The 23581-nt window shown below is 40.7% G+C and overlaps 1 protein-coding gene across 3 annotated transcripts in view; it reads right to left on the bottom strand.

Annotated features, from left to right (window-relative positions):
* Positions 1–4633: 4633 nt before the first annotated feature.
* Positions 4634–23581, bottom strand: part of rgs12b (regulator of G protein signaling 12b) — a 76529-nt gene continuing 57581 nt past the window's right edge. Inside the window, exons 6-18 of one of the 3 annotated variants that reach the window (XM_066678403.1) lie at positions 20752–20921; positions 20219–20311; positions 19834–19977; positions 16958–17137; positions 14728–14872; positions 14021–14115; positions 13309–13503; positions 11820–11893; positions 11403–11529; positions 10923–11019; positions 10541–10608; positions 7867–7963; positions 4634–7568 (exon numbers count right to left, since the gene is read on the bottom strand). In XM_066678403.1, the coding sequence (XP_066534500.1) occupies positions 7030–7568; positions 7867–7963; positions 10541–10608; positions 10923–11019; positions 11403–11529; positions 11820–11893; positions 13309–13503; positions 14021–14115; positions 14728–14872; positions 16958–17137; positions 19834–19977; positions 20219–20311; positions 20752–20921 (2024 nt within the window). In that variant the 3' untranslated portion in view covers positions 4634–7029. Of the gene's footprint in view, positions 7569–7866; positions 7964–10540; positions 10609–10922; positions 11020–11402; positions 11530–11819; positions 11894–13308; positions 13504–14020; positions 14116–14727; positions 14873–15234; positions 15298–16957; positions 17138–19833; positions 19978–20218; positions 20312–20751; positions 20922–23581 lie in introns of those variants that run through there. The other 2 variants (XM_066678404.1, XR_010804017.1) reach the window with 2 other exon arrangements.

The following is a 23581-nucleotide window of genomic DNA, read 5'->3' on the forward strand; positions in this document are numbered from 1 at the left end:
ATTTCAGACACTGTGGCCTGTTTCCTACATCACTACTGATCACTACACTCACTACAGTAAAGGGATCAGAGTCTACCGTAGACCATTTCACATCAAAATGACTTTTTTGATTTATAACAGTTTTTTTTCTTTATAAGTTAATAAAAATGGAAAGTGGAATTTCCCTTCATTAAACAGGAGCACACAAGAAAGAGAAAAAGAAGAACAGTACGGATTCCTGGAGTTGAACTTACAGCTTTGACGTCCCAGACCATTTCAATTAAGGTAAACACTTCGTTTTAATTTGCAATAGTGTGTCAGTAAATGGACTTGGGCAGAGATGGATGACTGCCCTGGGCTAATTCTGGAGCCATCAGTCTTGATGTTGTCATAAGGCGAGTCCTTTTCCATCACATGACTGTAAACACTGAGCTAATGGGAGCAGAGAGCTGACCTGGGCCATTTGTTTTTGAATTAAGAGTGAAAGGCCAGCATCTTTACCAGAAGTAAGTGTGCAGAGCAGGAAAACCTAGACTCCTGATGTGCTACTATGTGTGATTTGAAAAAGAGGTTAAAAAAGATAGCATTTATGTTACTGCAGGTCGTACATAAGGCTACATTACAACAATATAAATAAGCCTTTCATTAGAACTGACATAAACCTACATTAACGTTCAGAAAGCCTTTCCCAGTAAACAAGGAACGTCCCTGGACGTTCAAAATAGGTCTAAAAGTAGTCTGTCCGTCAAGGACATATTTTAAACGTCAATAGACGTCCAAAATCTTAATAAGTTAGTTAAGTGGTGACCAATCGATAACGTCAATGGACGTCCAAAATACGTCTAATGATCGTCTTTCCAATGTCTGTGTTTGGACGTCTTTTCAACTTTCATTTTCAACCTTAAGAGAACGTTGATTAGACGGCAGTCATTACGTTATTTCAACGTTGAAACAACGGCTAAATGTTTACTGGGTTGTCAGCAGTCAGTTGTTTCAACATAGCCAGTGTTTTTTATTGATAAATGTTTTATTTTAGTTAATGTCAGTGTAATGAAAGGCTTTTATAGGGGTTTTACAGCCTCGTGAATGATGACCTAGAGTAGTGGATTAAGTCCTGAAAAAATAAAACAGTTGGTTGAATTTATTATTATATTTTTAAAGAATGTGTTTGTCAAGAAGATTTCATGAATGAGCTGTTAATATGAAATACTAAAACATTTTTTAAATGGTCCTTCAAGGGATTTTCAGTAAAGGTAATGGTTCTGAACCACAAACACTCCCAAAAAACTGTTTAAAGGATTTGTTGCATTGTGAAAGTTTTCTCCAGATTGATTGAATAGGTACTGTATATGGTTCTATGGTTTTCTAAAAAATAACAGATTACCAGAACAGAACAACAGACATTTTGGTGGTACGTAGCAACCCTTTTCAAAAAGGTCCTACAGAACCATAATTCAAAATATTTCACATCAACTTGAACAACAAAAATCCTTTAAGCATGAAAATGTTTTTTGAGTGTTCATGACTTTTACAGAACCACTGTCTTTACGGAAAACTCCTTGATAAACTACTTTAAATTCAGGCCAAATAATGAAGCTTAGACTTAATCACACTGCCCCCTTGTGGTAAGTGTAGCACCTCACAGCGTGAGTTAGATCTGTGAGGATTAGGCGGGAGAGGACAATTTAGTCAGGCCTCAGATTGGAACTCATTAAAGATCTGTGAAAAAGGGTGAAAACGTTTTAGAGAAACACTCAGAGACAGAACAGAAGTTAAAGACCCATGCCACTGAACTGAAGAGTGTAAAATCCAGACTATGGGGACATTTTAATATGTGAGAAGCAATCAATCAGCAGAGTACAAGCTGCCATGACCAGTAGGTGGCGCCACGTCTCTGCTGAGTGTTATAACTCTACATGCTAATGCTAATAATGTTTCAGGAAAAACCTATCATAGACCCAAGTCAGATTTATTTTCTGCTATAAGAGGCATAAGCAGTTGAATATTAATTAGAGTTTTGTTTATGTAATTAGTGTAGATTTTTAAAAAATCACTGCCACAAATCTCCAGGGTCTCAAAGCCCTGGGTTTGATTTTTGACTTGGGTCACTATCAGTGCAGAGATGTGTTGTCTGTGTCTGTGATGCGTGTGTGTGCTTGTGTGTGTGTGTGTGTGTGAGACTGGGTAAGCTTCAGACACCCTATGATGGACTGGCGCCCTTTTGTATGTAGGGTGTATTATTGTGCACAGTGCTAAAACCGAGCCACTGGACCAGACCCTAACAGGTTTATGGGGTTATAGAACATAAATATATGAATAAATCACAGAAATTATATGTATGCCACTGTTACCAATGTTTTAATGTCTTTTTGGCATATTTATGTACATTATAAAATACACATTTTATTTACAACCCCAAAATGAACAGTGTATTTATGAATGTTTATATAAGTTTGATTTTTGGGAATTCTTTATTGGTTTTTTGGGTCTGTATGCCTTTTATATACACCTCTGCCATGAGTGGAGCAGGAGAACAGTGCCTTCTCCTCCCTCAACATTCACAGCTGAGTTGCCTTTGAGCAAGGTACATAACCCTACAGATCCAAACTGCTAAGATGGCCGCCCACTGCTCCAGGTGTGTGTATGCTCACTGTCACGGGTGGGTTAAATGCAGTGGCACAATTAAGTTATACTGGCCTGCAATGACAATAAAAGCATATTACACTTTTAATCTCTATCTGCGTGTGCTGAAATCTTGGGGTGAAGCGTATAGCTATAATCATAATAATAATCCTGCAGTAGTCTCAAGAGGCCTGGGCAGGTGTTAATGCAACACAGATGAACAATAGGGAATAGGGTTTATGGCTGAAAAAAAGTGTTTTTCAGTGATTGGATGATCATATAACCACAGCGTCATTGGTGAAGATGTGCGTAACCCTTATTGTGCAACGTGAGGTCTGATGTTTCTGAGTGACGTGTAAAGCATTAGGCTTTAATGCGGTAATAATCAAGCCCTAAACCTGGACGCGCCCTGAGACTGACTCATTACAGGTGATTGGGCAAGGACACGAAGACTTTTTTTTTTTTTTTAAATAGTCACAAAGGACATTTTAATCAGATTTTCCAATAAAAGGAGCCACATGACAGCGGTGCCCTAAATTACTCCTGGTATGAATGAGACCAAACATTCAAAACCATCTCCTGGCGTATCACAAGATAGGCTTTGGCACTAGGACTTCCTCTGGTAAGGTTAAAATGTTACTAGTGTCCTTTAGGCACGTCTAAATCAGGTCTTTGTGAGGCCTCTGCCTGTTTTCATAAGAACTCAAGTGACAAAAACAATACAACAAAAACCTTCCTAACTTTCAGTGGAGGTCAATGTAAAAAATAGATTTAATTTAAAGTATTTTTGGAGCATTTCTCTTGGTCATTTCTCATCGATCAGTGAGACAGGAACTCGGTTTTATCTGAAGGATGGCGCCGTGTCCCCACAGTACATGTCATGCCTGAAATAAGTGGTCAACACCAGGGCTGAATATCTCCCTTTTAAACCAGTGGTCTTCCAAAGATAATGTTCTTTTTTATTTCCCTGGTTTCTATTCAACCATGGACCAGAATTCAAAGTTAAGCTTCAACCAAAGGTGTCAGGTTTGGACAAAAGGCACCGCGGAGGTCAGCCGAACTGGTTCAGGTCATTTACACAAACTCTTATCCCTTTCTAAATGTTATCGGAACACACATGAGAACAGCGAGCCTCATTCAAAATTCAGGCCTGTGCCCATTACTCATTACTCTACCTCCACTCAGCACAACAACAGAGAACAAACAGGCCTTGTAGACAGTAATGAACCAGTGTGTGTGTGTGTGTGTGTGTGAGAGAGAGAGAGAGAGAGAGAGATTAGTAGTATGGGCTGCTATTGGAAAGTGGTTAGTATACTGAAAGGGTCATGAAAAAGAATGAGCATAAAAATGAGAGAGAGAGAGATCTGGCAGTGTGGGTTGTATTATGTCACAGCACAGACATCTCACATCTCTGTCTTTAGAGGGTTTCCCTTCTTTTTGGAGCATTAACGGAGAGGGGTGGATGCGCGATAATGCGGAATTAGGACGCTTCCCCTGGAAGAAGGGGGGAGAGGAGGGAAACAGGCTCGTTTTTGTGTGAACCCAATAGCAGCATCCAAACAACACAAAGCCTGTCTAAGCAGCCATTCACTTCATCTAGGCCTCCATGCATAGCTAATTCACACACACACACACACACACAGAGAGAGAGAATGTTGCGAGGCTGAGGCTGAGAGAGCATGTTTGTGATGCAAATATATTTGCTGTGGCACATTTGCACAGAAAACACTCATTAAGTATTAAACGTGTCGGTCTAGAAATGATAACACACAACGTTCAAAAGTTGTAGTCAACCCGTATAATGTAGGAAATGAAACAGAATGCTCTGAAGTAGCTGCACATGGGTTAAACCTCACTAATGTCCAGAGTCTGCAAGAGGGGTATAACAATAAGTAGCATTGAACCTGCGTTCTCTGGAGTGATGGAACTCATTTACATAAAGGAGTGGCAGAGTGACTACGACTACACCAGCGCCTGACTCCCCCTATCACCAGTAGGAGGTGTAACTGCAGCAAACTGGGACAAGCCATCTATTAATAGCCTGAATTACAGAAGAAACGTTAGAATGAACAGGTATTTGCAAAATGGTGTATATTGCCAAGATAATACTGATATTACGACGTATATCAAAGTGCTTCATATACAAGATCGACAGTAGTGTATGAGAGCAGAACATGCACAGACCAGAAGACGACACACAGAGTAAATCAGAGATAGATCTCACCTCTAACATTTATTTGACTCTATTTACACAACTGCAGAAATATAGAACTGACCGGAGTGAATCGGTCATCTCAAAAAGACTGCTACGGAAAACGAAAGTGGATTTTCAGTGTCGAGAGCAAAAACGGCAGGCAATTCAACAATGCTGGCATATTGAAAAAAAACAAAAACAACCAAATAACTGTACACAATTAGTATTTTTTCATCATTTAGCATAAGGTACGTTTCAAATAAAAACAAATGGGATAAATTAGAGCTGTGTCTAGATTATATTACATAATACCATAGGTAAGGTAAGAGATCAAAAACTATGATAGCACTGAAGAGCACGGCAGGAGATGTGACAGTAGCTGCGTAAACATTGTCAATACATTGTTGAATTGCTTGTTGGAAGAAACAGATGATGGAAAAACAAAAGCAATCTGTCGTTCAGGTATGAGGATTGGCACAGTACGGGAATCTGAGGTCATGTGGAGTCACATTCTAAATCAGTGATCATTCGGAAACTATATCGTCCTGATTTGATTGACAGATCCATGGAGACCTTGCCGTATTTGCACTTGTGCATTTGTGCATTGTAGCACATCCCTTCCTCGTAAAGGTACAACAAGCACGGTTTCCCGAAATACACCGCGTTCTGCGTTTCAGTAGCGGTGGTCCGCCGGCCGATTTGGTGCACTTGATGGTGATGCTGCACCCAGTCATGTGACCACGATGTCACGATACAGATCTGAGTGTTACCAGTCGTGCCGTACCTTCAGCTGATGTTCGTATTTAGTGTGGAGGCACATGTCCAGTCCGGTAGGTGGGGGCCCTGTTGGGGGCTGTGTTGTGATCAGCCAGAGAGGTGGAGGCACACTCTGAGAGAGTGAGGCAACTACATTACCACTCACCTACAATCACACTGTCTACAATCAACTCTGTTGAGCTTCCTAGGTAACGTTTTACTGTTGGGCAGAGGTCATAAGGCAGTGACACCTACCTAAGATCTTAATTTATGTTGTATATGATAAAGGTCAACTTCTTGATTCCACAAGCGTCCAGATCACACACAAACCTGTTCCAAAATGGTAGACTTGTGGAAGCCCATATTTATGCAAGTCCTGTAAGACTCTATAATGGTGCTTTTCCACCGCATGAGATTGGCTTTACACGACTCGACTCAACACGGCTCGGCACGTTCAAAGTTTGTCGCTTTTTGAAAGGCCTTCCCCGTGAAATGTAGCCCGTGACATCGTAAACTCCGTCCCTAACAGGAATCGCTGGGTTTTAAAAACAAAACAACGGCGAAGGTAAAGTTAGGCGCTGTTTACTCAACGTGTATTCACGTGTTGTTGTTCCGCACGTTCAGCTTTCACTGGAAATATCCGTCGGCCATCAGCCCAAGGAGCGTCTGAACCTCTTCAAAACACCTCGAGGTAAAGTTACGAGCTGCCGTTGTGAGTTCGATTAAAAGATTTCGTGGTGAATAACAACAACATTGTTTCCGAACAATCAGCACTCTTCAGGGTTCGCAAATCACCATTTAGTACCTACTCGGCACGGTTGGAACCCGGAGTGACCTGGGACTGAAAACAGTTACCAGATTTGGTCAGTGGAAAAGCAAAAGAGCCGTGCAGAGTCGAGTAGGTTCCATGCAGTGGAAAAGTGTTCCATTAGCTCCACTACCTTCATGTGCCCTTCCTGTCGATCCAAAATTAGGTGGCATGCTATTTCCACTTGATATCAGAGGTAGCAAACTTCATGAGCGATATTACCTATGAAAGTAAGTGGTTATTAATGTGAGTGTAGGTCTATTTCTGTTTTTATAAAAGCTTATGTACGTGTCATCTAGCTTTATACAAACCTCCCAACAGTAAAGCGTCACCCGTTCCTTGAATAATGAGTCTTGATGACAAATGATTGTCACGTTGTTGTTGCCAGATGTTCGAAAGGTAAAACTGAAACCCTTATAATAAAGGGTTCTAAATCAAAGAATGTTAGCATATATATCTATGTCTCTTTCCAATAGTTCAGTAAAGTGCTTTGCTTAGAGGGTGATGTATGTACAAGGGAGAGTGGTGGCTTTGCCAAGTTTGGCAGAGGGTTTAGAGATAGGGACAACAGAAAACGTCCACAGCACTCTATAAATCAAACGCACACACACACACACACACAATCTTCAGGAAGAACACGAGAGAGGTGCGCACGTGCGAGGAGTACAGTTCACACAGGAGAGGTACCTGGTTGGCCCCAGCTGTCCTGGTAAGCGTCCTCCCTGAGGAGGCGAGGCCTATCTGGGGAAGTTAGTAGGGGCATAGGGGATGGGGGGAGGAGCTTGCTGTTGGGGCTTGTAATGTCACCCTCGGCAACCAGCGTCAGGTCCATTCCATTCTCCTCCTCCTCCAGTGCTTGTGCCCCACCCTCGCGGCGCCAGTCAGATGTCCCCGATAAGGACGTCCTGCTGTGGCCCCGCGAGGAGGCAGGGTTTCTGTGGAGCGGCATCAGGGCCCGTCGATGTCCGTGGACTTCCACGGCCGAATCCAGGCTCTGCGACTGGTGGCTTGCGCTGAGGGCGGAGCCGTTCTCCTTGGAGCGTGGGCGGGGCTTGTGCGAGGTGGACGCAGGGCCTAAGGGCTCGTGGCTGGGGTTGGTTTCCGGGTCGAGGCGCAGGAAGTCTGGCAGGACGAGGTCCGATTTGTTCAGCAGACCCCGCTGGTCGTCAGCTCGGTTGCTCTGTGCTTTGGATATGAGCTCGAAGAATTCTGGCCGGAAAAGAGCGATTTTAAATTTTCAAGTGAAAATTACACAAATAATAGTGACTACAGAACAACAGTACACAACCAGCACACACTGGAGACAAAGAAATGCAAAAGAGAAGCATTCCTATGTTAAAAAAAGACATTAGTAGCAGATTCACAGTGCTAGCATCACCCAATGTTGCTAAGCAGACCAGTTAAGCAGGAGTGGTAGCCAAGCAACTTCAGAACTAAATCAAAGAGAATTTGGTGGAGAGCGAAGTAAAAACAGGAGACAGAGTTAGACAGAGGGCAGTGGTTTTACCTTCAGCTTCATCTATATTAAGCTTTTTCTGTTTTCTTTTTTCCACCTGGGCCCTGGTTTTGACAGACGTGGCCTTTCCTGACGATCTGTCCTCCCCCTGAGTGGTCACAACGAGAAGGGGGAACGTTAGGGGTGTGTGGATGAGGGGTGGCTTTTCTGGGCTGAACTTCTTTTCAACAGCTAGTGTGTGTCTACCTGGGTCTCGTGAGGTCGTATAGGGGCCGGTGGGCTATCTCCAAAGCTAATGCACATACACTCGCATCCACAGACACACAGACGCTACAGCTACTAGCAGGACTAATCTACTCAGTTCTGCTACAACACAGCACAGCACAACAGCCAACACCACCACCAATGCAGCACACTAGCAAAACCCCAAAGCACACATCTCCAAAAAGAAGCCCTCCGTTAGCTGTTTCCACATTTATATATGTATCTCTCAAACTGTTATTGCCAGCTATGGAACAGAGGGCTGTTTATAGCTTAGTGGAAATCAATTCGCTCAAATTTTCCCTGATATTGAATCCAGTCAAATGGCCAAGACATGTTTGGAGTCTGAAGTTTGTTTCTTTATTTTTGTGCTACATAATCTATATCTTGAGCTACAAGACTAATGTACTGTAGAAATACTGAAAGCTTCGCAACCAATAGGTTAAATCGTCACATTACGTTATTTAGTAAACGCAAATACACTTTTTTATTTATTTTTTTTCTTTTTTGGCACCGCATGGGTCCAGCTCGACACGGCTCGGCACGCTTAAAGCTTGTCGCTTTTCCACTGGCAGGGCTCCCCCACAAAATGGAGCCGGTGACGCCGCAAAACCCCCGTCTCTAGGAATCACTGGCTTTGAAAACCACGACAACGGCGGCGGTAAGTTAGGTGCTGTTTACTCATCATGTATTCGCATGTTGTTTTTGTTTTTTGGACTAAACCTGGCTCTGCGCCCCCGTTCTCATAGATCAGTTTTACTTGATGCACGTTTGGCTTTCACTGGAAATTTTCATCGACCATCGATTTCATAAAAATAGCTGCTGTATTTTAAGAGATTTTACAAGCGGTGAGTTTGTGCTGGATTTGAATGGACTTTGCATTTCGTGGCCATGGTTTAGACGTCACCATTTAATACATACTCTGCACGGTTGGAACCAGGAGTGACCTAGGACTGAAAACCTACCCGGTTCCAGGGACCAGGTACCAGATTTGGCCGGTGGAAAAGCAAAAGAGCCGTGCCGAGTAGGTTCCATTTAGTGGAAAAGTGCCAAAAGTGATAAAGAGACAAGATTCAGGTCTGAATTCGTCCATTTTAAAGATAACGGTGAGAAACCACAGAGATAAGTCTATCTGAGATTACTCAACAAGTCAGCTAGGTTCAATGCATGATGTGGTAACACTGTTGCAGGACAGTGTTCAGAAGGTTGCATGAGCTATACCTACATAAGCTAATCATGAAAACTGACATACACCTATAGTACTGAACCGAAGTCTTAGTCAGCTAAGACTTATCTTCTCAATAAGTGTGGTGCTTGTATAAAATTATACATAATTTCAATAAACAGTGAAAAAGTAAAGTTTATTTACTTCCTCTTCATCGTAAAGATTTGTTTAATCAACAGCACTCTTGATTTAACATCAAGTATGAAGTATTTATCAACGGGTAAATCTAGGTATTGGATTACAACCTCAGATAATAGTGGACTGTCACGAGGAGAGATTTGGAAAGTAGTTCCTTTTGTTTTAATATTAGAGATTGTTTTTCTTTTGGACCAAATAAACTCTCACTGCTTAGATAAATAGCTTTTTAAATCTCATTTTCTCAGGTGCCTATAACTTGTAGCAGTACCTGCTACTGATGTCAAGCTGATATAAAATCTAAAGCATACTGTTCAGCATTTTTTCTTCAATGAAATAACGTATTACATAGTTCAGAAGGCTTAATAATGAAATGAGAGCATGTTTTGAGAACCACAAAAAATGTTCATTTTCATATTCAAGCTATGACACATTATCCAGATTAGCACTGAGCTGTAATGTCAATATTACGACATATAATGTCATTTCACCCAAATGACACAGGTTAAACACAGCTTGACATCAGTATCTTTATGTTTATTGAGGTTAATGCCAGTTGTCATTAAGGCTTTTGTAGGTGTATTGTATTCTGGACAACACTACTCTACATTAAAGAGTTCATTTAATTAATTATAATGCTAATGGGTGTATATCAGCAACCAGTACTTGCTAGCAAGAGCAAACTTCAGATGCCAAAAATACCTTAATAAACAGACCACATCTGGACCAAAGAGAAAATTCTGTAAATGAAAAATGTTCCTGTTATTAGAGATTCCTGATGTTCGCCAAACTATTCTTTAACGGGGGTAACCCAGTAAACTCATCCACTCGAAAGGCTCGTGTCTGGACCCAAAGCAAGACTGAGGTGCAGGGAGTTTGGAGGAAGAGTGCGGTTAGATCATCCACAGATTCATACAGCTTCAGTTGGATAGAGAGGAGGTCAAGGGGTCAGCCATGCACAGATCCCCCCACATATACCGGCCAAGGAGAGAGTGACAGTAAGTGACAGAGAGAGAGAGAGAGCGAGATAGATAGAGAGACAGAAAATGGTGATCTTGTACAGATAGAGAATCAGTGTCAGCAACTAAGGCTTGGCACACTTACAGTGGCAGACTGGCTTCGAGTGGAAAGCGGCGGTCCGTGGCTTTTTGTTGGAGCTAGTTTCTGTTTATCTGTCGAGGACAAACAGACTGATCAGTCAGTACTGGGGATGCATCCTGTCTAGCAGCTTAAACAAAGAAGAAAAGCTAGTATTGACTATTGTTCCAGGTGATGCCTCAACAAGCCAAAACCTGATATCCAAGGAAGTGCTCTCTGGGTGAGTAAGTTAGTGAGGCTCTCCCTCTTACATCCCCCGTTAGCCAGCACAATGCTACTTAATGCAGACGTCTATATTTGGAATATATAATTCCAAAAATGACTACTGTGAGAAGTGTTTCCATATGTTTGAACAGTAGTTTGTGATGATGATGTTACTGTGCCTTGCCTTTTCCTGGCACATGTTCCGCTGCCTCCAGCACCACCCTGAGTCCGTCCAAGTTGGAAATGGGCAAACCCAAATCCAGTGGCTCTTTCTCTCCACTCTGTTCACACACATAAATCAGAATCAGTTTCATCCTTGTTCAGTCTCAAATGTCTACGTTTACATGCAGATTGATAATCTGTTAATAATAATCTAATATTCTAGCTTATAACCCATACAGAATTGAATACATAAGTGTGTACAAATTAAACTGAGTTACTATGGGTTTAGCATACTATAAAATATATTTTATGCTTTATTCAATATTAAAAGACAGCAAATAAATACAGCGGGCCACCAAACTTCAAACAATTACGCTTGTACTCATATTCACTAAAAATAAGCTACACCTTTGATTGGGAACATTTACACCTTATTATATTTTACGTCTTTTTATATTTTGCATGTCACAGCCAGCAATTGCTTAGCCAATGGCTCACTCACAATCCTGGCCACTAGGTCTCCTAAGTGCAGGCCGTACTTGGCCACGACAGGCCTCAGCACCTCTGTCACAGGCTTAGTGGGTTTAGCTTTGAGTCCAACAGAGCGGTTTATAGGCACCAGGTCCAGCCTAGGAGACACAGAACACACTGATTATTCAAATATGCATGACTAATGATTACAACTATGCATGACAGCTAGGATGATAACTTTGCCTGATGAACCATTACAACTATGCATGACTAATGCTTTATAATACAGCACTAGGCCTAAACATTTCATTTTTACGTTTATAAATGGACTTGTAGAACAATGGGTGGATAAACTTATAAATAAATGACCTTATTAATGTGAATGTTACGACTGATGGATGGCCAAAAGAATGAACACACAGGTGTGTGTGTGTGTGTGTGTTTGTACCTGAATAATGTACGCTTCTCTAGTCGCAGGTCGCGGGAGCACAGCGTCATGCAGTCCTGGTCTAATACTAAAGGCTTTACACACAGACAATACACGCTATTATTATACATTACACCCCCCACAGGATTGGATGACATACACGCACATACAATTATGCAACCCCACACACACACACACAAAACTGAAACATAAATTAAAGTTTTCCACATATTTAAAACATTACGATGCAAACGAACTCAATCAGTGAGAATGGTTTGGGTGTAAAATTGTTCAAGAGAAAGTTGAACAGTAGAACTAGAGTTATTACACGAGATATTACATGAACACTAAGAAAAAAACTTGGATTCCGGTTTGTCATTACAGTAGTATTAAAACTTTACCTCTAAAAACCTTTCACAGCTTCATTTATGCTTTTGAATAGTGAATAAAATGTGAATATTAGCATTGTAAACATAACTGATTGTAGACACTGGATCCTATCACCACCAGCAAAGAGTAAAGAAACCAGCAGTCCATCTGTTGTTCTCTTAGGTGTACGAATAATTATTAAAGCATTTGTATGCAATATTTAATTGCAATTCAATTTCAAACATTCTGCTGCTTTTGTAATTTTACAGTAATTGTCGTATAGTATTACAAATGACTAATGTAATTTGACAAAATAAAAGAAGTATTAATACTGCATTTTTATGATAGCTAACAGTGAAATCACTATCTTTAAATCGTATAAACTCACACATACTTGTGCGCAAATCGATGCACATGCTTTTTCATTCATTCATTCATTATCTGTAACCCTTATCCAGTTCAGGGTCGTGGTGAGTCCAGAGCCTACCTGGAATTATTGGGCGCAAGGCGGGAATACACCCTGGAGGGGGCGCCAGTCCTTTACAGGCAGCACACACACACACACACATTCACACCTACGGACACTTTTGAGTCGCCAATCCACCTACCAACGTGTGTTTTTGGGCTGTGGGAGGAAACCGGAGCACTCGGAGGAAACCCACGCAGACACAGGGAGAACACACAGACTCCTCACAGACAGTCACCCTGAGCAGGAATCAAACCCACAACCTCCAGCCCCTGGAGCTGTGTGACTGCGACACACTACCTACTGCGCCACCGTGCCGCCTGCACATGCTTTTTCAGGGCCTTTTCCTTGATGGAACTCAAAAGGAATGTGGTAATGAATTAATTTTACAGTACGTTATTTTCTGTTAAATAAGATGAATATTGTGATTTTGAATACGCAACAGTTATCAGCAAACGACAAGAAAATGTTTGCATTGAATTACAATTACGCATTACACAACAACTTCAAACTTATTTGTACACTTAATACAGTGAACCATTTCACATCCAACCACCCTGAAGGACTCGTTACATCGTAACATTTCTCAGCTCATGCAGAAACAGTCAACTTCCTGTCAACTTTAAAAGGGTAAAAGGCTGAGTGGATGTGTGTTTGTGCGTGTGCTGGACTTACCTTCTCGCCTCCCACTAAGAAGAGGTCTACAGCTGCCAGGTTGATGCAGAGTTTCTCACACAGCCCCAGCAGAATCTCCCTGATGGACAAACCTGGCCTTATGGGCACCGAGCAACAGGAACCGTCCGGCAGGTTAATGTTACAGTAACGTACTGTACGCTCAGATAACGAGACAGAATTACGGGACACCTCTCCCTGGGAGACAGAGAAAGAGAGGGGAAGAGAGAGCAGGATGAAAAGATGAAGGATAGAGAGACAAAGAGGTTATTGATTTTTTTATTGCTCTGCATACTTTCTTGGCTCCCTTTCACCCTGTTATTTATTGTTCTGTGCAGTTATGATTTGGGTGGTGGATCATTCCTAGCGCTGCATTGACACCGATGGTGTGTGTTGAGCGGGTATGAGTGGATCAGACACAGCAGTGCTGCTGGAGTTTAACACTCTGGGTCACTGCAGGACTGAGAAAAGACCACCGGCCACTACCCGAATTATACCTGCTATGTGGTGTTTCTGTGGGGAAGCTGACTATAGAATGCAGTCTATATATGACATATGCAGTCAGTGAACAGTGAGTGATGAAACAAGGAGGCGGTAGTAATGCCATGGCTAATCCGTGTACACTACAGTGATAAACCTTTGAGTATGGCTATGGTGTTAAACAGCCTGTGTTAATTGCACAGCTGGGTGTGTGACTGGACTAAAAGCTGCTCACCTCATTTTTGCCAGAAGCAGAAGTGCCCAGCTCCAAACTCGCCCCAGATGACAAAGAGCCCTGAGACTCCCTCCGCCCATTACTGCCCGAAAAACCTGCACAAACACACATGTACACATTCACAATCCCTCTAGAGTTGCTCTAGAGTTCATAAACAGTGATATTGATGATCAGAATCCTTCCTTTTAATGTTAAAATGAATAATTTTACTCCAGTTTTAATACACTGCTCAAATTCAATCCTCAGGTCTAATAATTCAGTAATTAAAGCCCTATTAGTGGGGATTAGTTTTACCTGTGGGCATGAAATAAAGTAATTATTACTGGAGTATCTCAGTAGATTTAATCCTGCCCTAATTGACTATTTCTGTCATTTTTTCCAGAGCTACTTTTCCAGAGCTTTCATTTTACCTACTGTAAAATGAGCAGAATAAATAAGCCCAGGTTAAACGATCCCCATCCAAACTGAACTGTGGGGATGATGTCCATTGATACAATTGCCCTAGCTCCCCCACAAAAAACATATCCTGTCTGAATAGGGCTTTAGAGACCATTCGGAAACTAGTGTTTAAGTTATGTATGTCTGTGAGTGAGGACTCTCATAAATACACACATACATTGGCTCACACAGCTCTCGAGGTCTTTATGCCTGAACATTAAGCTTAAGTATGATACAACATAAATAACATGTCAATCCCTTCTACTTACCGTACTCTCCCAGTTCTTTCTTTTTGGGGCCCTTGCCGAAGCTCCGGTTCCTGGACCAGGAGAAGAAAATACCTTTCTTTTTATCGCTCTGTTCATCTTTGCTCTCCTCATTTAGGGATTTTCCTGATTTACTCTTCTTCTCCTCCTGCAATGGTCAAACATGGTTAATCACTCACTAAAACAAGCGATAACAGAGAGATCCATTTCCCCGACACCGAGAACCTTTCCTATAAACAGACTGTCACTATTCGGCTTTAATGAGACGTAAGGCAGAAATGCAAAGTGTTAGGAAGAGTGTGTTAAAAAACTCTTCGCAGGTCAATGGGTTCTAGACTGCCTCCTTCACTATGGGCTCCCAGTTCAGTGAGACATTAAGCTTTAAAACTCATTGATGTTACTTATCATTTTCATTTTCTACAACTCATTTAACTCAAAGGTCTACAGCTGTGGTATTATTTTGCTATAATACATGGACATGATTAGAAATACATAATAAATTATATTTACAATTGATTTGCAATCTGTATCTCCAGGTTCAATCCAGGTTCAATCAAGCACTCATGAGTTGTTCTTCTTCATCAAAGACAATAACACTGGTTTGGTTATGAAGTGCACCAAGACTTAGACAGATTTACAATAAGAAGAAAAATCCCATTCACAATGTATGATATACAGTACACAGAAAAGTAATATAGAAGATTGTAAATACATATGAAACTGTGATTTCCAGAATTACAGGGACAAAATCTTAAATGATGAAGAGTAGGAACTGCATTAAAGCAATTAGCTAAAAGTAGAATAAGAAACAGAAAGAAAGAAAAATTGAGGACCACTGTGTTAGCGAAAAAATAGATAATGTAAAATAAACGTATACTATTCTACATATCAAAAAGGTTTAAGTGCATTTCAGTGCGGTTCTTTTTTTTTTGCAGAAAGAAAATGACAGGCTTGCTTCTCCAAGTTTGAAGTTTTGCATTTTGCACATTACATGGGAAGCTGATGTCTCGCTTGTGGTTTTGTTGTCACAATATGCAAAGCGTTCTCTGATGCACTGTCTCCAGCCAGAACTTACAAACCCTTATTACAGTCTTTCAGACCCACTCGTTTCTAAGCAGACCTAGGAAAAACCTTTCATTGGTGTAGAACCATGACATTATGTAGAGATCTTTTTAAACCTTTAAAAAGGTAATTCAATGGAATTCAGAATGGATGTTTTGGTGGTTCTCAGTCCTTTAATGATGATATAGGGCTGCTGCCTTGTTTATAAAGTGTTTTAACAAACAGATTTGATCTTAAAAGGATTATAATTGAAAAGGCATGTTTAGTTTAAACTGTGTTTAGAAGCTGGGATGTTGAGGGCAGCACATTTTTTCGAGTGACAGGGAGAAGAGAGTGTCATCCTACTGGCTGCGAGGCAGTGAAGCTAACTGGGGCTTTAGTCCAAATTGAAGTCCAGAAGCAGTTTGGAGATAAAGTGATCTGGTAAAAACCTGAAGAGACGAGTGAGGAGTTTGAGGTAGAATTGGAAATGCCGATCCCTGATCTAAAGCCATCTTCCTCCAATAATGCCTTATCATCCAATAAAACAGCCTATTTAACTAAATGCAAAACCTCAGGACTGGTCTCGCATCAGCTTAAATGAACACTCTCTTCCAACACCTCCCACCTGACTACAGAGCCGGCTGATTACTCTGATGGGCTGCCTTTGTGTTTAACAGCTTTGATGATAAATGCACTAATGATAAACTAGATATGGTGTGAAAGAGCCAGAATGAGTCATATTTCACACCTGGAACTACATTAACATAATTGGGTTTATTGTGTGGTATGCACCGGGAATTCTGCCAAGATGCAGAGGCAGTTCTGGTTAAAATAAGCTGAAATAGCACGGGTATGAGAAGTCCACATTAATCATAATGGAACATTCTGCAAATTCATTTTTAAACCAACGTTAAATGGTCTTATATGGATCTAGATTGACAGCTGTTTCTAATGAAATGGTGACTAGACCTTTCATATAAAGTGGAAACTGAGGTGCTTCTTTGTGTACTTCTCTTGATGTTCAGGTAAGGACCAACTATCCTCATAATGCCAGGAAAACACAAGGTTTGGAATAAGTGGGGATCATTTCTGCTGCTCCTCTGAAGAAAATGCGCTCAATTCTCTACATGTGTAAGGTATTCTTCTTAAAAATAAAATGATAGCATTTTATTATACGGCTCTACTGTACCTTCTTGGGTGTGGAGAGGTTGGAGCGGTCAGAGCTGGTGCTATGTTTGGACGTGGGGCTGCTGGGAATGTGATAGGGGTCTGGAAGTGGACGGGCCTCCACTTCAGCCAGCATACACTCCTGATACAGAAGCGATTTCAGGAAGCGCGTATAACTATCAAACTTCATCAGGTTAAAAATCTGGAGACAGAGAGAGAGAGAGAGATCATACTGAATAAACTGAGTGCCACACTAAGGCTACCCTAATAATGTGTTTATGAATGATTTAAAATGAAGTTGTTTGTTCGTATGTTCATTTATACTTTTCTTGTAATCACTAGGTACAAGACAGGAATACACCCTCTACATGGGTGCCTGTACATCACGGGGGATTATACTTATCCAGTCATTCACACTCTCACACCTGTGGACAATTTCACACAGCCAATCACCTACCAAGATGTGGTTTTGACTGTGGGATAAAACAGGAGGAAACCCATGCAGACACAGGGAGAACACACCAACTCCTCACCCCAAGAAGATGGAAATGCAAAGCATAAAACACTAAAATACAAGGATTAGTGCAGTGGGAGGGAGGGAAGAGTAGAGAGAGAGAGAGAGAATGAATAAAAAGAATCAGCCTAAACATGCTGAAGTTGTAACAGTGGGAATCCTATTTTTCTGTTGTTTTGGCAATCGTTTTGGTCTTTCATCACTTAATTCATGTTCTTATCTCTGTATGAGCCTAAAGCTCTGAGATCTGATGATTAAAGAACTCATCAGAGAGCATGAAAAGTGACGGTGGACCCGGGTTCTGAATATAGCTTTTCTACAGAGGAGATAAGAGGCTGCCTTTGACAGAGCAGATCTCACATTCAGAGCTCAAAGATGTGAGATGATGAGAGAGGAGGATTCTGGGTAGATTTCTAGCACCACATGCTGAGCCGTAGCCTCAGGTCGTCACAAAGCCTTTCTCCTTCCGTCATGTGCTCCCTGTGTTTAGGCTGTGAAGCTCTAGAGCATGGAAGTTATTTTCAGAACCTCGTGATAGTGGAGTCGGGGGTAGCATCTTCAACTCACCACAGGACTAAATAAATAAATAAAAAAGAAACCTCATCTAAATCATGATGTAGTCACTTCTTACTATTGAGCTGAAAACACAAGTGTCTCTTTTGCAATGTGAAGTAAATTTTGCATTTTAACAGCTGAACTGGGAGCAGGACTTTAAAATTCTTTATCGTTCCATGTCTGTGTCATTGTTTAAATTCCAATAGTGTGACCATATGTCCTCTTATTCCCTGACATGTCCTTTATTTTTCCCTCAGTCCAAAAACACACGTTGGTAGGTGGATTGGCGACTCAAAAGTGACTGAAGGTGTGAGTGTGTGTTGCCCTGTGAAGGACTGGCACCCCCTCCAGGGTGTATTCCCGCCTTGCACCCAATGATTCCAGGTAGGCTCTGGACTCACCGCGACCCTGAACTGGATAAGGGTTACAGATAATGAATGAATAAATGAATGTCCTTTATTTACAAATGTGTCCAATTGGGTTTTCCAAATGGCCACAAATGTCCTTTGCCTTACTACAATGTTCATACATGGTCCATCCATTTTACACTGCTTTAACCTTTCTCTTTAAGCTACACCTACTCATTGGCAGGGTGCCTGGCACTATTTGCTGATCATGTACACATCCTACACATAACCATCGGTCAGACTGCTTCTCAGGAAGATGGAGAGTGAACAGTTGCTTACTTGACAGTAACTTATGGCCAGAAAAAATACCTAAAGTTTGCAAAATATATCTTTTAATATGGTGGCACAACAAAGCCTGAAAATAGCCACACACCAAGCCCAGTTCTCATGTGTGGCGATGTTCACAATACGGAGCACATATGATATTATATTTTGACAAAAACAGTCTGCCTGCACTCCCACTCACTTCCGCCATGTGATCAGATGAGTGTTTCAGGGAATTAAGTCTGAAAATCACAGAAAGTAAACAAAAACCTGAACTAGATAGAATTACAAATGTTACGTGGCCAGAGTGAAGTCCGCTTTGTTAAAATGGCTTTCGTAGTTTACAAGACAGGAAAAGAAAAAACGTATTCCATATCTCAGACAGACCATCTTCAGGAATATCTACCTGGACGCATCAAAAGGACTGAAGGGTGTCTAGTTTATCTTTGACATTTCTTCATGTTTTTCATGTAAAATAAGGATATTTCACAGGAATAACATGAAAAAATCCAGCCATTCTATCAACCAACCAACAATCCAACCAACCAGCCAGGAAATATGTATTATGAACACTTATTAGCATAATAAACTACCAAATAATCTTCACAGTACTGCTAACTATTCTGGAACACTCAAAGTTGGAACCGAGAGCATGCCGTCTTTATATTAATACTGTACAGTGAGTAAAAGTGGAAAATGGATTGGAACAATGAGCAAGATTGGAGCTTGATTTTGTCTTATAACTGCATATTATTTACATTTTGGTTTTTTACTTTTCCCTTTCTCGTGCAAGCACATCATCTCATATCAAATCCACGGAAATATTATTAATATTAATATTTTAGATGCACATTAGAAAGAAGTGTCTCTTTTTAAATAAACATAAGGTCAGTGAGACTTCTGGGAACAGATCTTTTGGGGCACAGGGCTGTAACTCACAGGTTTTAAAACTGGAAGAACGGAAGAGATAAAGCAGCAGTAGGGTACACAAAAGTAAGGCCTGGACAAATTAAACATTGACTAAACATTCACACTTTCTGTTAAACATATATTTGCTAACGTTTTCCTTAGCTCTGAAAAAGGAATCACACGGATCACTTGAAACTGCAGTAGTGTGTAATGTTTACCGCTTACATTTCGCCCTGGGTCTTTGCTCACCTGTAGCTGCTGCTCCTTGAACATGTCGGGCCTGGGTGCGTTGAGAATATCGTCAGCCAGCTGTGCCTGACTGTCAATGTTGACCGGTGTGGTGGCTTTACTGGACAGGAAGCTGTTGTATATCTCTCTCGCTCTCTGGGATAACTAAAAGTCAAAGGTTATAATGAGGTCAGAACACAGAAATGCATTAGAACCATCATTTATTCTTCAACAAATATGTATTTCAAATATCATTTGTATGTCAAAGTGTGAACTTTGAAAAGATTATTCAGTGCTTATTTGGTGCAATGTGGAGTTTTGTGAGTTTTACAGCAGCAGAATGAAGGACTCCTCTGTTTGACATTTCCTGCACAGGCGAATGGTATTAAACTCTAAAGCTGCGTACCTGTTTCTTGTCGGTTTCCGGAACATGGCTGAAAAATTCACACGCTTGCCAGAACAGGATATTCTCCTCACTGAACTCCTTCTTCAGAAACTCCTGCAGAGTTAGTTAGAAAAACAACACAGCCTTTAATCACGCACTACCACTCCCACAAGCTCAGAGATGTAAAGCCAGCTCCTTTCTTCTTTATGCAAGCAATAATGGCATGTTTTGTGTGAGAAGAGTTATATTTAAAAAAAAAAAATCTCCCAATTATCTAACATCTCTCAGAACTCTGAACACTCCATGCGTTCTCATGCTGGTTTATCCTGGAAATCCCTTTTTGAAGCTACTATCTTGGGGTAAGCAGCAGTTAATAAGTTTGCTTGCCATAAATGGAAGGCATTTGAAAAGCTTCTTAAATTAGAAGCTCTCCATCCGCTCTCTGAAGTTAAAAGAAAGCTGACGATGTGGTGTTTTCAGATTGTAGGTGTTCTAAAGGACGCACACATATTCACTTGATTTCTGTTTACGCTGTGAAAGATAAAGTCACATACTGAGAAGTAGCGGACTCCGACGGGGTCTTGCAGGAGGCGCTCGAAGCAGACGGCCCATGATGCAACGCGCCGCTCCGTGTGGCGTCTGTGGCACTGAACGCTGGGTAAGCTGGCATTGCTGTTCAGACTATTATCACTGCCACAGCCCTTCAGATCCGCACTGTTCAGCTCTGTACACAGCACACACACACACACACACACACAGAAAACAAATTTGATAGTTAAGCTTTCACCTTATTTTGGTTCTTGATCATACAGAAACCTTCACTGACCTGGCTCTCAAGAGCAAGGTTTTCACATTCACAAAACATTTGCAAACCCTCCCTTTAAGCAGACTCAGATCAACAGCTCATTCACAAGAACATCATAAGCTTAATTGCTGTGTTTATGTGGGATTTTGGTATTTCAAAAAAATTCAATAATAAACCAATGGTAGAGATGTAATCAAAGCTACTTTGAAAGGTTTGATATGAAATAATTGACTATATTTATAGACTTCTATGGTTACTTCCTTTAAAATAATAACCTATGGGTCCTTAGGTAGCTTCTCATCCAAGGACATACCCTTTGGTTCATAGACTTCTATGGTTACTTCCTTAAAAACTGGAAGAGCTTATAGGACCCCTGGACTAACCAGGGCAGACCATACTTAGATTCACATATCAGCTAAGATCGGGTATTTTTAGAGTGGTTAGTTCGCTGGCTAGAGTGGCCTATTTCTAATTACTAACCCATGGGCATTTGCTCATTTTGAGGCTCTAGTAAACTTAGAAGTACTGGAAATGCTTGGTATTTTCAGTATTCGATATGATGTGAAATGACCAACTCTGATTCCGAAAAGTGTTGGTAGTGGGAACCCAACGAGTCGTCATTATGTTTAAAGCCAAATAAGCACTTCGGTCTATCACCTATCATAAATGAGCAATGAAACTGCGCATGTAAACTGTATTCTGTGTGTAATCTGGATAATAATAACGTAGTTCTATGTTAGAAAAGGACAATTTGGCCTTTTGACTTATTCTCAGGCTTTCATGCAGGGTATAATCAGCCTGAAGACTTCATGCAATAACTGTGAAGGAGCTTTTATTTGCGATAAGGGCTCTCTTTTTTGTGACTGTGCTGGACCATTATAGACATATACACATATTTTTAACCACTTTAGTAGGGTGCACAGACATTTACTGCTTCTGCTAATTTGGTCAGAAATGACTGTATCTCCAAGGATGTAGGAGGAGTGGGGGGGTCTGATATTTAAAATATGCCAGTGCAGCTTTATATATGATCATATCTGGGTCCAAAAATGCACTAGGGCTACCATTTCCTCAGATTCTCTAGAGTCATGCTCAATGGCTTTATTTCTCTTTTAATAATTGAACTATGCAATTATGCATCCATTTAAAAAACCAAAAACAAATGTAAAGATATTTTAATTCTCCTGTAAATCAAAGAACACACAGTCCTACTTTGTGATTCTCGTTTCATGGCTATGAAACCACTAGATAACTCAACCTCTCTCAAACCTCTCACCTCTGAGTAACTCTATGTGCTGTAAACAAGCAGAGCCACTCAGAAAAGCTGCACTGAGCATTCTTGTGGGTGGGAAATGGAACTGTTAAATGAATGGCAAATTATGATTTATGTTCCATTCCTCATTAACTTCATACTAAGCCCTTATCTGTGTGTTTAATGACTAAAATGATATGAGAAATATATCATCATTGACTGCAAATGGTCCTGCAACCCAGCTTTTTCAGTTGATTCTACTGATCTGACTCAGATAGAGACAGGGCACAGGCCTTGGATATGTATTACATGTGAACATTACAGTGTTTATACATTTTAAATTCATCAGGTTACTATTAATCTATTATCACAGGTCATGCCACATTTCCCAGATCTATTTAATTTAAATATTTAATTAGTTGTACTTTAATTCTGACAACAAACGGCTATGAAGAACCATTGAAATGACATAATCGTGGTTGTTCCAAGTTTGAATGTAGGACACTATGATCTCATCACAAATCCTCTCGTCCTACCTCCTCACCACAAACAGACAAGTTAAACATACTCAAATTATCAGCTTATACATTCTGCTTGTTCTGTGCAACCGAGCAGCCTCCACTCAGAAGACAGAGTTTTGAGCTTCAGCTTCATTTCTCAAATATACGCTAATCTACTCATATAATCAATGTTACAATTAATCAGCTGGGTTTGTAAAGCCTAATGTTAATGATGGTGCCACAAACAATACAAAAACCCTCAGAACGTTTCTGTAACATTTACAGGGGAAGTTACCAGACAATAGTGATGTCCAGATCTCAAAAAATTAGTGCTGCAATAATAATTTATACAAGCTACTTATAAAGACATCTTTTAAAACAGTTTGGATGTAGGTAACTGTTCTTCTTAATGCACAGCAGCTGTTAAATGGCGATTTCAGTTGTTAAATGGCACTTTTCCACTGCATGGTAATTACTCTACTTCACTCGGACCTATCCTGCTTTTTTTTTTTTTTGCTTTTCCATTTTGCTTTGTACCTGGAACTTTGCAGAGTGCTGATTTCCCAGAGAGATTTGTAAAACACAACAAAATGCAGATATACACAATACACTAGACGTTTGTAAAATTTATTATAGGCAAGTACTTGTTCGGGACTCTGAGACTTGGAAGGAACTCAAAAATAAATTACTCTAATTGGGATCATATTCCACAGATTTACGAAATGTATGTATAGCCTTTTTCACATGTGAACTATGCCTTGACATTCCCCAGAGTTGTCCTTTTCAGGCCTGTTCTCACAGCTGAAATATTCTGTTTGGTGGATGTT

Source organism: Hoplias malabaricus, chromosome 8 (genome assembly GCF_029633855.1).
Source record: "Hoplias malabaricus isolate fHopMal1 chromosome 8, fHopMal1.hap1, whole genome shotgun sequence".
NCBI classification, from domain to species: Eukaryota; Metazoa; Chordata; class Actinopteri; order Characiformes; family Erythrinidae; genus Hoplias; species Hoplias malabaricus.